The sequence below is a fragment of the Pseudophryne corroboree genome, chromosome 7 (assembly GCF_028390025.1).
Source record: "Pseudophryne corroboree isolate aPseCor3 chromosome 7, aPseCor3.hap2, whole genome shotgun sequence".
NCBI classification, from domain to species: domain Eukaryota; kingdom Metazoa; phylum Chordata; class Amphibia; order Anura; family Myobatrachidae; genus Pseudophryne; species Pseudophryne corroboree.
Window position 1 is genome coordinate 260,485,214 of NC_086450.1, and position 13,385 is coordinate 260,498,598.

Consider the following 13,385-nt stretch of genomic DNA (forward strand, 5'->3'; position numbering starts at 1 on the left):
GGGCTGCACCACTCAGTGAAATCTCTAACTACAGAGAACTATCAGATATGGAATAAATTAGATGATATGGAAAATCGCGCAAGAAGAAATAATATCAGAATTGTGGGACTGCCGGAATCACTTAAAGGCACGGCACTGGCTCATTTTGCCCGAGTCACCCTTCCCGCAATTTTGAATATAGAACGGGAATGCAATGATTTAGTAATTGAAAGAATTCACCGTGTGGGTCCTATGCCCACCCCCAATAAACCGCGCCCACGTGTAACTCTGTTCCGCTGTCTGAACTACCTTCATAAAGTAGCATTCTGGTCCGCGTCTCGCAAAATGAGGGATATCCAGTGGGAGGGTAACAAGTTTTTCATATTCCAGGACTATTCAGTGGAACTGACCCGGGCCCGCAAAGCTTTTTCCCCTATTTGCACTCAACTTGTCTCAGAGGGCCGCAAGTTTGGCCTGTTATATCCCGCTCGCCTGCGCATTTACGAAGGTACCTCCCACAAAGATTTCTTAACACCTGCTGACGCAGCGGCCTACCTCCGTAATATATCCAGAGAAGACAGCGCGGACATTTCTGATCTCCCTTCAGCGACAAATTGATCATTTCCTGCTGAATGTTCACCTGCAGTTTAGTAGCTCATTAGGCATAGACTGCCTTGATCTATTTTGTTAGAGCAACAATGACTCACAGGCACTATGGTAGCTATCGCTACTCCACAATTACTTTAACTGCTCTTAGATGTTGTTTTGACCGATTCTCTGCTTTTTTCTTTTGAAATATTCTAACCTAAGCTCATACTTTACAGATACAAATTGAAAAAGCGCTATGTTGGTCGGGACATATCCCATTAGGCTGCATTTTCATGTTATACAGCTGTCTCCACTACATTAGCCACAGGTTGTATACTATATACCGCTCACTGCATATTGCATATATTATATCATAATATTATATTGCTTCTTGGAGCATTTGGTTATATAGCTCAGTTACTAGGGGTCTCTGGGTGGGATTTGTTTATGTATATCGCGGTGGGGAGGGGCTCCTCCTTTCCTGCTGGTACACACCGCTTAATGCCGGGGTTCGAGATTGCCACCACTGGTAGTCGCCCATGCTCGTTGACCGGAGGTCACTGGTCACAGAAATATTGGCTATTTATCACAGTATCCTCTTTTCAATTGTATGGCCTGTTATATAATACTACTTTCTATTTCTATCTCCTCTTTTCCCCACCTGTTTTGTCTCTTCCCCCCCCCCCTCCTCCCCACCCCCCGTCCTCAGGCAGGTGATGATGCTCATCCCCCTTATGTTTACATAAGGTCCTCTGTTTTGCCCTTTCCTCTGAATTATGCCTAACCTGATAGTGGGATCTTGGAATGTCGGGGGCTTTAACTCCCCAGCAAAGAGACGGAAAATACTCCTATATTTAGGTAAACAGCACATAGACATGGCATTCCTACAAGAAACGCACCTAACTCCGGAGGAAACGGCAAAATTGAATGCCCTGAACTGGCGGGTTTTAGGTTTCAGCTCTTACAATTCCAAAGCCAGAGGGGTTGTCATATTGGCGAAACGTTCTGTGACCACTGAAATCCTGACCACAGTCACTGATCCTGAAGGTCGTTATGTGATACTGTCTGTTAAGCTTAATGGTAGAGTTTACACACTATGTAACGTATATGCACCCAACATTTATTCCAAAAATTTCTTTGTCTTTACTCGCCAAACTAACCCCCCTTCTCACAGACCCCTTAATACTCTGTGGCGATTTGAACCTTATCTCTTCCCCCTATTTGGACCGATCCCACACACCAACAAAACCTCTTTCACTACCCAAACTCGGGGTCCCTCTATTAGCCGACAGCCTACAGACGGTAGATATCTGGAGAGCTTTACATCCCACAGAGAAGGAATACACATGTCTCTCAGCGGCCCATCACACGCTATCTAGGATAGACTATATTTTACTGTCCCATGCTCTACTACCGAACGTATCAGATTCACAAATTGAGACAATCTCCTTATCGGACCATGCCCTAGTCACTGCAACGCTCCACTTCCCAGACATACCGCACTCTCCCAGATTGTGGAGATTCCCCTCCTATCTCGCTCACTCCCTGAAATTCCAGCAAAGGTTGGAATCCTCTTGGGAGGCCTTTAAAACTAACAACGCGTCACATTTAGAGGAAAATCCAATTCTATTTTGGATGACTGCAAAATCAGTTCTCCGGGGAGACATTATATCCTATGTCTCAGCTACCAATAAAAAATATGCCTCTCAATATTTGGAGTTCCAGAGACCCTTGTCGACAGCCTATCAGCAATACAAATCCTTTCCGACCCCTCAAAATCGCCTTATATACATCGAAACCAAAGCCCACTTTGATGAATTCATGTCCTCCATGGGTAATAGGTATTCATTCTCGGTGAACTATCGGTTCTACAAATTTGGTAATAAAACGGGCAAATTGCTGACGACACTCCTCATGGGCTCCCGCCCTCCCATGGTCACTCACCCATTGTATACCCCTGCTGGCACATTAACTACTAATAATCAGGAGATTTCTGATGTTATGAAAACATTTTACGAGGATCTATATTCCTCTTCCTCAAACTCCACCCCTTCTACTCCTCCCACCCAGTCACCATGGCCCAAGAACTTTTGGGATAACCTTTCTGCTCCCCAGCTTCAGGCTTCCATGACATCACCATTGCTGGCGCCCATCTCATTGGAAGAAGTCCGGAGTGTCATTGGACAGTTTGGCAGAGATAAGGCACCGGGCCCTGATGGCTTTAGTGCCGACTTTTATAAAATTCTTTTACCCCGAATAGGGGACACACTGGTGTCCGTCCTCAATGCGATTCTGTCTTCTGATACTCTTCCTAAACACTTTAACACTGCCATCCTCAAAGTCCTCCCTAAACCTGGTAGAGACTTATCCCAACCAGGGTCATATCGCCCAATTTCACTCTTAAATCTTGATTACAAACTACTTACTAAAATCTTAGCTAACCGGATTAAATTATTACTCCCTCATATCATACATAAAGATCAAACTGGGTTTATTTGGGGCAGACACTCGGAGATCAATGTAAGGAGAGTTCTTTCTGCCATTTATGTCTCCTCCTCCTCTTCAAATACCCCTTCCTCCCTTCCAGTTATTCTATCACTCGACGCGGAAAAAGCATTTGATATGGTGAACTGGGATCATCTTTTTTCCACACTCCTACAATTTGGCTTCCCAGTAGATTTTGTAAATCTTCTAAAACTTCTCTACACGGCCCCACAAACACAGATATCCTGCAATGGAGTTCTCTCTTCTCCCTTTGAGATTCAGAGAGGTACCAGGCAGGGGTGCCCACTGTCACCCTTACTGTTTGCAGTAGCATTGGAACCCCTGGCGATTGCCCTACACCAATCGAGTGTAATTAAAGGAATTCAAATAGGAGATATTGACCTTCGCCTTACCCTCTTTGCCGATGATATGCTACTATTTGTTTCAGATCCATCGACCTCTATCCCAGAGATCCTTGGAATGATACAGGCATTCGGAGTTAGGGCGGGGTATAGGGTCAATGTGGCCAAATCAGAACTTTTACCATTAGGTCCCTCCTCACGTACTATTTCCACACTACTCCCAGATCTCTCATTCAAAATAGCCCTCACTAAGATCACATACCTAGGGATTCAAATCCCAGCAAACCTCTCCAGGCTTTATGAAGAAAATTTTACCCCTGTTCTTGCACGTATTACCGCACTACTGGATGGTTGGAAATTGTTACCTCTATCCTTGATAGGGAGAATAGCTGTGTTACAAAGTATTGTTTTCCCAAAGATATTTTACCTCATGCAGATGCTCCCAGTCCGCCTTACTAAACATGATATTCAATATCTACGGAAAATTATGTCAAGGTTTTTCTGGAAAGGCAAGAAGGCGTTCATTGCTTTGGATAAAACTGATGGCACCCAAGTCCGCAGGCGGATTTGGTGTTCCAGATTACGCATCCTACTCAATGGCATCCCTATTTAGATGTGCTGCTGACTGGCTGTTTGACGGGGAACTCTATACAGACTCCGCTCTAGATGAGGCACTATTCACTCCTTACTCCCCGGGGGCATTACTCCTATCTAAACCCTCACTGATCCCGACCCACATCCTTGCTAACCCCCTTTTTAGGGATATCTATTATAACTGGCGCGCTTTACACAAGAAATTTAAATGCAATCCTGAGGAATCTATATGCATCCCGCTATGGGGTAATCCAGCTTTCCCCCCGTCCCTCCTTAACTCAAATTACCGACTCTGGAAAGAGAAAGGACTCTCAAACTCTTCCAAAGTATTTGACCCGGGAGGATCCATGTACTCCTTCACATCGCTCCAAGAGAAATATAGCCTACCCCACTCTCATTTTTTCATGTATCTACAGACACGACACTATCTAGGCTTGGCTACCCACAGGAGTACTACCTCACAAGAAACTCCCTTATCTACTAACCCACTACAGCTTTCGCTTAAAACACATAGAATAGGCCCGACACGCATTAGACAAATATACTCTATTCTGACATCTAGCACAACAGACTGTAGATGGGAAAGACTACTTCACCAATGGAGTAAAGATATACCTACTCTGACTGCCCATCACCAACTCAGTGATCATTATGTTTCTAGCTTGAAAGCCCTGGCCTCACCTTACTTACAGGAGGTCCACCTCCGTACGTTACAGAGAGCCTATATTTCCCCGAGCCAACATGCTAAGTTTCACCCCACGGAAACTGGGGAATGTCCCAAATGTCATATACGTACGGCTTCCTTCTATCATATGTTCTGGGAATGTGGTCGGATTAAACGTTTCTGGAACAAACTTCTGGCTTACATTAATAAGCTTTTGAATATACATGTAACAGCAACACCCCTATCTTGTTTGTGTGCAAATTTCTCCGAATGGCATTTAGGACCTGAGAAACGGCGAACTATACCATTTCTCACAATTTTGGTAACAGTCTCAAAGAAAATTATTTTATCACACTGGTTGTCACCCTCTCCCCCTACACTCGGGGAAGTTCATGGTAAACTTCTACAGATACTATACTATGATAGGAAATCGGTCCAAGCCAATATAGAGGTGGGGGTTAAAACTTTTTACAAAAAGTGGGGTCTTTATATAGAGTCACGAGATCAGTCCACACAAGCCCAGATATTTAAAGTCTTTGAACAAACTGAATGGTTTCTCCATAGGAAACTATTAGAAGAATCTACCTCATAACCATCCATGCCGTTTAGGCTACTCAGTCCTAGGGTTGACCTCCTCCAGACCCTGCCAGGAGATTGATATATTCACTGCTATTTTTCCTCGATTCAATTGTCAGGAGCATCTTTCCCTCCTTCCCCATTTACCCTAATGTATTTCCCTACCCCATCTTCTTTCTTCTCTCTCTGTACTTTTTTCTCATCTTCATGTGAAAACAAATTGATTTTTGAATGATGTTTTAATGGTTAGCTTTAAGGAACATCTTCCTGAGGGTTTATGGTACAAATAGTGCATACCTGAAACACGGGAACATATGCCTTTTTCACTACTTTTATTCCCATGCTCAGATAAGATTGTATGTTTTCTTTTCGATACAGTTTGATGTACCTACCTACATGATATAATTGTTTACTTCATCAAATGCTACCGATTTGTTCCTGTTTGACCTTATACTCTATGAAAATCAAAATAAACAGATTTATAAAAAAAAAAAAAAAAATACCGGTGGTCGGAGTCCTGACCGTCGGCTGGTTACCCCTCTTGGGTGGTGCTCCAAGTCAACACCCGTAGGGGAATTCACCACCGGGCCCGAAGTGTGGCGAGTGAAGCGAGCCCATGAGGGGACACGATGCGCTCGCTGCCAGAATCCCAGGGCGTCGGCCTCCTGACCGCTGGGATCTTGTACTGATCCCTACCATATATGCTTATTAGGATTTCCTGACTACTTTAATGCTAATAAACATTTATATGCTTATTTGCTGTGACTATATGCCTATTGCTTGATTTCACCCTTAGATATTTAACTAACTAAAGATAAGGCAGTAATTGATTTTATGCAGTTATATATAATTTTAATATTTGTTTCATAAATTATATATAACATAGTGTCTATTTTATTTGTTTCACATTGATGACATTTAAAACTTTCTTGAGCCTACGTGTGTCCTCACTTGATAAGAAACAGATACATTATGTGTTTACAATTATTTTTGTTTATATTTGAGAGTACCATAGCGAAGATATTTGTGTGGTGTTGTTTCCAATTGGACTTACACAAATAATTTTATTAATTTTTAATGTATGCCTAATAAATACGTTTTATGTAATTTAATATTGTACCTAGAGTGTGGCCTCTAAAAAGGCTTTACTACTTTCGTTTTGAACCTAGAAAAAAAAAAAAGTCTGTGAATACAGCTATTTCCCACCCTCAGGCGAGCACCACCAACTGTTGAGGTAATACTAAGGAACTTCCCACTATTAGACAAATAGTTGGTTAAAAACATTAACTTTCAGATTGTCTATTAACTAGTGCAGGACCAATCCCATTTCTTGTTCACATGTTACGCCTCCCTTTTCTCTCAATTTTATTCTCAAACATTCATCCCTCAATTGCAAACATACTCCGTATCTGACGTGGCATGATTGGACTTAAAACTGAAGCTTTGCCTGCAGCTCTATTGTGACATGTAGTAAAGATGTAGCATTGTAACTTTGACCTGAATTGGGGACTCTATTTAGGAATCTGAGTTTAGTATACAAGGGATCTGAGTTTAATGTACAGTTTAGTTCCCCCTAAACTGCATACTAAACTCGGAGATATATGATACTGGCACATATCGTTATTTGTGCCGCTATCACTTTTCCCTACTTCACCTCTTTACCGAGGTGAAGCTGGAAGCACTAGCGTCAAGCTGTATGAACATCTCGGCTGGCAGAGAGGGGGGAGTGGAAACCTCCTCCAGTGAGTCTCTCCCCCTTGCCGGCTCACTGTGCTTGCTCAAAATCTTGCAAGATCTACTCTGCAGCCCAGAGCCGACACCCGCCACAGCCAGGGACAGCGCTGTCCCTGCTGTTGAGATAGGGCTTCAACACCAGCAGCTGTCAAAATCGATAGCTGCAGGTGTGGGAATGGTCAGTGCTGCTGACTGTCCTTACATTGCCCTGCATATCAGCGTGCTATCTAAAAGACTAAAATATAGCACCGATAGTGACGGGTGTGCTGTCACTCAAGCATACTTCTCCTTCATACATGGAGGAGAAGCGGTATCAGCACACATAATGGTGCTGATACAGTTTCTCCCCCATAATGACCTGTCATTCATCTACCCTATTATTCCTAAATACATACAATACAATGATTTTAGGATTGGAGCAGATCTCTTAAATTAAATTGTGAGACTGCCTGCGTCCAAAGTCTTACCAGCTCAATCATATAATTTAATTTAGTTAATAAGTTTTGTATGTATGTTTTTTACTCCAAAATAATGACTTTACCCAGGTCCTTTAGGGGTAAATTTTTTTACAGCTGTTAATTTAAGACAGCATAGTGCATAATGGATATGAATGTGAGAGAATTTTTTTTTTCCTTACTAACTCAAGCCCGAGAACACCATCGTACCATGATACTTAATGCCTACTGTGAATTGGATAAATAATATATAGTTATCTCCTTTTCTCTGTAAATAAAATAATTTAAATAACATTGGCATGCTGTCATTTCATGAATACATGTTTTGTTAATGACACTAATCCATCTTTCTTTTTAATCTAGGCTGCTTCTTTTGGAAAATGTTTTCTAGATTCATACTCGCCTTCAGAATTTGTAAATATGTGTCATGATCTTCGTGTTCTCAATGCTATCAATCACTACCAGATTGGAATACCATTGAGTATTATGCAGTATCCTTTTAAATCATGTGTCCGCCCAAACAAATATTAATGTATACACAGCTCAAATACACAGTGCCATTATGTTGGAGAAAAAATACTTGTCCATTCGACATTTAATATTGCTGCAGCTACTTACCAAATGAAAGGTAAGTGTAACGAAGACCTGAGCTGAATGCTTTAAGTGAAGTTTAACAAAATAAATTGTATTCTGGGGGGCGTGGCTTCGGCGGACATGGAGTAGCACACAGGCTGTGTGTCTCTCCAGCTACCTCATCCTGATTAACCATCCTGTGTCCCCCCCTGGGCCTGCAGTCCACCCCAATACCGGCAGTACAGTGTGGAGGTGCCCCTGTGCCGCTTTGGGACCCATCTGCCCGCTATCCGCTCCAGCAGAGTGTTTCTAATGTGCGGGGGCCCCGGGCCTGCTAGAACACGTGGGACGCCGCCATCCTGCTGCCCGCGTTGAGTATCTGCATCCGGCTCCCGTCTTGAGCGCTGCTCACACCTAAGTCCGAGGCTTCCCCTCTGCCGTCACTGTGGAGACTGTGGCGGGCGCCTCTCCTACCTTGCTCCTGTCTCTGCCTGGGAGCATCTGCGAGCGGTCCGCGGCGCCGTCACGTGACCCGCTGTCGTTCTCCTTGCTCCCTTCGGCGGCCCCAGCCTGTACCATCCGGCTCCTGCACTGACATCCTGTGATCTACTGCTGGGGAGGAGGTGGTGCACGGCATGGCTGAGTGCTATAAGTGCCGGTGCCCTCCCCATGATATAACTGCTGCCCTGCTGAGCTTTGCTCCACATAGGGACGGGGAACAGTGTGTTATTAACCCTTGGGGGGCCTCTGTGTTGCTCAGTCTCAGCTCCACAGGGCATATTTAATTTAATTCAGTTCTATGCTGCATGTGCCCCATATGCTGAGGGAAAAAAAAAAAAAAATATATATATATATATATATATATATATATTTTTATATCCTGTTGCATTTACTCATTCTGTGCTGACAGAGGCTGATTCTTCCGATATCATACATGTTCACTGGTCTGTTTTGATATACTATACTTACCCGCAGGCAGCGACTGGACAATCCTGATATACTCTTAATTGGCCGCCCCTGGACAGTTCTTGATATACTATTTTCTATACTTCTTGCTCCCTGCCGTCCGCTCGGCTATAATGGTCAAACCGCATCCGACTGCCGCGGCTGCGGCGAAGTTAGAGAAGTTTGCCAGAAATCCGCCGACACGGTCCCAACAGGGGGGGGGGTGCGGTCGACCTCGGCACCGCCTTCTCCGTCAGCTAGCTCCTCATCTGTGGAGGCCTCCGATGCTGCTTTGCAAAAGGTGCTGGATGTGGTCACGGCCAGTGAAGCCCGCTTGGCCGACAGGATCGGTCAGGTCCAGGCGGACTTATCCATTATACACCAAGACCTTCAGCGGGTGCGAGAGAGGGTCGGTGAAGTTGAGACGCGCACCTCAACGCTGGAAGACACGATTACGCCTCTCGGTAGACGCACTTCTGCTCTGGAGTCTCAGATGATGGAGGTACATAAAAAGATGACAGATCTGGAAGGGAGATTGCGGCGAAATAATGTCCGTTACGTCGGACTCCCGGAGAAAGAGGAGGGTGCTTCCCCTGAAAAATTTCTTGAACGGTGGCTGCTGGATGCGTTTGGAGCGGAGGAGTTCACCTCACACTTCGCAGTGGAACGAGCCCATAGGGTCCCGATGCGCCCGTTACCTCCAGGGGCACCTCCCCGTACGTTTATTGCCAAACTCCTTCATTATCGGGATAGAGATGTGATTCTGAGACTGGCCCGCACTAAGGGTCCCCTTAAGTGGAACGGTTCCCCGGTTTCAGTTTTTCCGGATTTTGCTGTCGACGTCCAGAAAGATAGAGCTCAGTTTGTTCCATGTGAAACGCAGGCTGCGTGAACTGAATATCCCCTATGCCATGCTCTTTCCATCTAAACTGCGGGTGGTCTCGGATGGTGAAACAAAATTCTTCATGACCCCTCGTGAAGCATCAGTATGGCTGGACGGACGCTTTCCGGCACGGCGGGCGTTAGCCGCTGATTGAACTTATGCATTTGATTTCTCTACTTGCAAGTATACTGTTTCTTTTATGCCTGCTATGTTATTATTATACTGTCTTGGGAGGGATGTATAGTTGTTTGTGGATATGTTCTTTATGACTCCTTGCGAGATGTCAGTTTGGCTGGATGGACGCTTTCCGGCTCGGGGAGCGGTGGCCGCTGATTGCAATCCTGTATGTGATTCCTCAGCTAGTCAATACGCTACTGCTTGTCTTGTGCTGCTATGTTGCTCACGTTAGGGCTTTCTGCGGCCCGTATGGGCCTTCACTGGGAGTGGGTGGCTCTGTGGAGACGGGCGACTGTTAGACGTTGCCTCTACGCTGATTTTGGGCCTTATGCTCTCGGTGATTGCTCTGCCATAAAGTCTTTCAGGGGTAGACGGTTATTTAGTTGGGGTGGGTGTAATGGTCTAGGGGGGGATTGGTTTTGTTTTGAGTTTAGCTGGGGGATTCTCCGGTCTCAAGGTCATTATATTCTTGGCCCCCTTAGTGGATATAGGAATTTGACCTTGGTTGGTATTGGCGGAGTATGTTACGGTGCTCTCTGCCGTAGCTGTTATTGGTAGGAGTTAGGGTGTTTTGTTGTTAGGGAACCAGGTATGCTGCTAGTTTTAGGTGGTATACGGGGTGGGGGTGGGGGTTACTTTAGACTGTTAGTATTCATGTGTTTTCATTTTTTGCTGTGCGATGTGCTTATTTCCGCTATGTCTATGTTGCAACTAATTGCGGGCATATCTTCTTTGATATTCACTGGCTGTGGCTGGCCGCGGGCACTCTGCAATATTACAACAATGCTTTGCTATGGCTTTGGTTAAGTTTCTGTCGTGGAACGTGCGGGGGATCAATGACAAAATTAAACGCTCCTTGATCCTTCGACAGATTAAGCTTTATGCTTCGGATATTATTTGCCTGATGGAAACCCACTTACTGGGTACCAAGATTATGTCCCTTAAAAAACCATGGGTGGGCTGGGCTTACCATTCTATGCATACTGCAGCGTCCCGGGGAGTGTCGATCCTAATTAGGAAATCTGTTCCCTTTGCGCTTGATTCTGTGCAAACGGATCAATGGGGTAGATATGTATTTCTCAAGTGCAGAATTAACTCCGTCCCCCTGTTATTGCTGGCTGTGTATGTGCCCCCTCCATACTCGCATGACGTCCTTAAAAAGGCGTCTGCCTGTATGGCAGCTTCCCCTGGGATAACTGTTATCTGTATGGGGGACTTCAACAACGTTTTAAATCACGAGTTGGATAGGTTGTCCGGGGCGTCCTCCAACCCACAGCCCAAGCGTTCCCCATTTGCAGACACTGTTTCGGAGTTGGGTCTGGTTGACCCCTGGAGATTGAAGAATCCTGATTTGAGGCAATACTCATGTTTTTCATGCTCTCACTCTTCCTTCTCTAGGATAGATCTAGCTCTTCTGTCCCGGGAGCTTTTGCCCAAAGTTCAAAGTGTCAAATATGAGACTAGGGGTATCTCGGATCACTCCCCTATATCGTTACATATTGACTAAAACTGTCAGCGAGGCCAAGCAGTGTGGAAATTGAATCCCTTTTGGCTGACGCATATGGGTGAGGGATCCGAATTGGAGGCTAGCTGGTTAGAATTCTTTGTTATGCATGATGACACCTCGGATGTGTCTCTGCTATGGGACACTTTCAAGGCTTTCTTGAGAGGAACATTGATTAAACGGGTGGGGAGTCTTAAATCCTCCTTTAAAAAACATGAGTCCGAATTGGAGGCCCGGGTGGTTGCTTCAGAGGTGACGTATGTGCGGGATGGCTCGGACGCCTCTAAGTTGGCGTGGCTCCATGCGCAGGGTGAATGGAAGGATTACTTGTGGGGGAAAACCCAGCACAGACTTCTCTTCTCCTCGCATGTCCAATATGCTACTGGGGATAGACCAGGTTCTTATTTGGCCAATCTTGCAAGGGGTGACCATTCCTCTCATACTGTAGTGGAAATTTTGGATTCAGCTGGGTCTGTGCTGGACCGCACCCCCCAGATCGTGGCGGAATTTGTCTCATACTATCAGGCACTATATAGTTCTAAATTGACCTGTTCCCCAGTAGAACTGTGTGAATACTTGGATGGAGTCCACTTGCCCCATATCTCCAGTGAGGCCAGGGCCTTTCTAGACGCTCCTTTGTCGGTGGAGGAGATTGAGATTGCGAACTCTGCCTCCCCCGATGGTAAGGCCCCTGGCCTTGATGGCATCCCATCAGAACTGTATAAGAAACATACTAAATTATTTGCCCCTCGGTTGCTTGAGTTGTTCAGTGAAATTTTTGCCCAAAGTGCGCTTCCCCCGTCTATGGCGGAGGCTTTGATTATAGTGATTCCCAAGCCAGATAAGGACCCCAGGAGGGTTGAATCCTACCGTCCTATTTCCCTGTTGCCCACGGATATTAAAATCCTGGCCAAGGTTCTAGCTTCCAGACTTGGCCGTGTTATCTCCCAAATTATTCACCCTGACCAAACGGGCTTCATGCCTGGCAAGTCCACTGCTGTGAATTTGAGGCGCCTGTTCACTCATTTCCAAATTTCTCGGGAAGAGGACTGCTCTGCCGTTATAGTCTCCTTAGATGCCGCAAAGGCCTTTGATTCGGTGGAGTGGGCCTTCCTCTGGGAGGCTATGAGTAGATTTGGTGTGGGCCCCAACTTTATCAATTATGTTAAATTATTATACTTTCAGCCCATGGCCAGAGTCTCGGTGAACGGGTTTGTTTCGGACTCCTTCCCCCTATCCAGGGGAACGAGGCAGGGCTGCCCTCTGTCTCCGACTCTGTTTGCCATTGCTATTGAGCCACTGGCATGTTTGATTAGGGCAACTCAGGATGTTGTGGGTATTAGGGTTGGCGCAAGAGAGGACAGGATAGCGTTATACGCTGATGACCTATTGCTCTTTGTGGACGATTACGTTTCCTCCTTACCTAAACTCCTTGACTTAATAACTGACTATGGACGTTTCTCCGGGCTCAAAATCAACTGGGATAAATCCACCATTACTCCACTTAGAGGCCCGGTCTCGGAGGCCTCAGTGATCCAAACCCCCCTTAAATGGGTAGAGTCTTTCAAATACCTGGGTATATGGGTATCGAATGACCCTTGTACCTATGTTTCCCTTAATATCATGCCACAGATTAGATATCTTCGCTCGAAGGTCAGGGTTTGGGGGTCTCTGCCCCTGACTGTTACTGGCAGGGTCAATTTGGTAAAAATGGTATACTTGCCAAAACTCCTTTATGTTCTCCAGCAATCCCCTATATATATTAACTTGAAGACATTTAGACTGATTGACAGTTTACTCTCTTCTTTAATATGGGCCAGCAGGAGAGCACGGTTGAGACTTGACGTCCTTTCCAGGCCGAAAGTGC

General features: G+C 45.3%; 1 protein-coding gene across 4 annotated transcripts in view; it reads left to right on the forward strand.

The window, feature by feature from the left end:
• Positions 1 to 13,385, forward strand: part of VPS16 (VPS16 core subunit of CORVET and HOPS complexes) — a 959,900-nt gene that overhangs the window by 519,687 nt on the left and 426,828 nt on the right. For 3 of the 4 annotated variants that reach the window (XM_063934116.1, XM_063934114.1, XM_063934115.1), the window contains one exon: positions 7,800 to 7,927. The exons of the other annotated variant lie outside the window; for it this stretch is intronic. In XM_063934116.1, the coding sequence (XP_063790186.1) occupies positions 7,800 to 7,927 (128 nt within the window). The remainder of the gene's footprint in view (positions 1 to 7,799; positions 7,928 to 13,385) is intronic. 4 annotated transcript variants of the gene reach the window in all.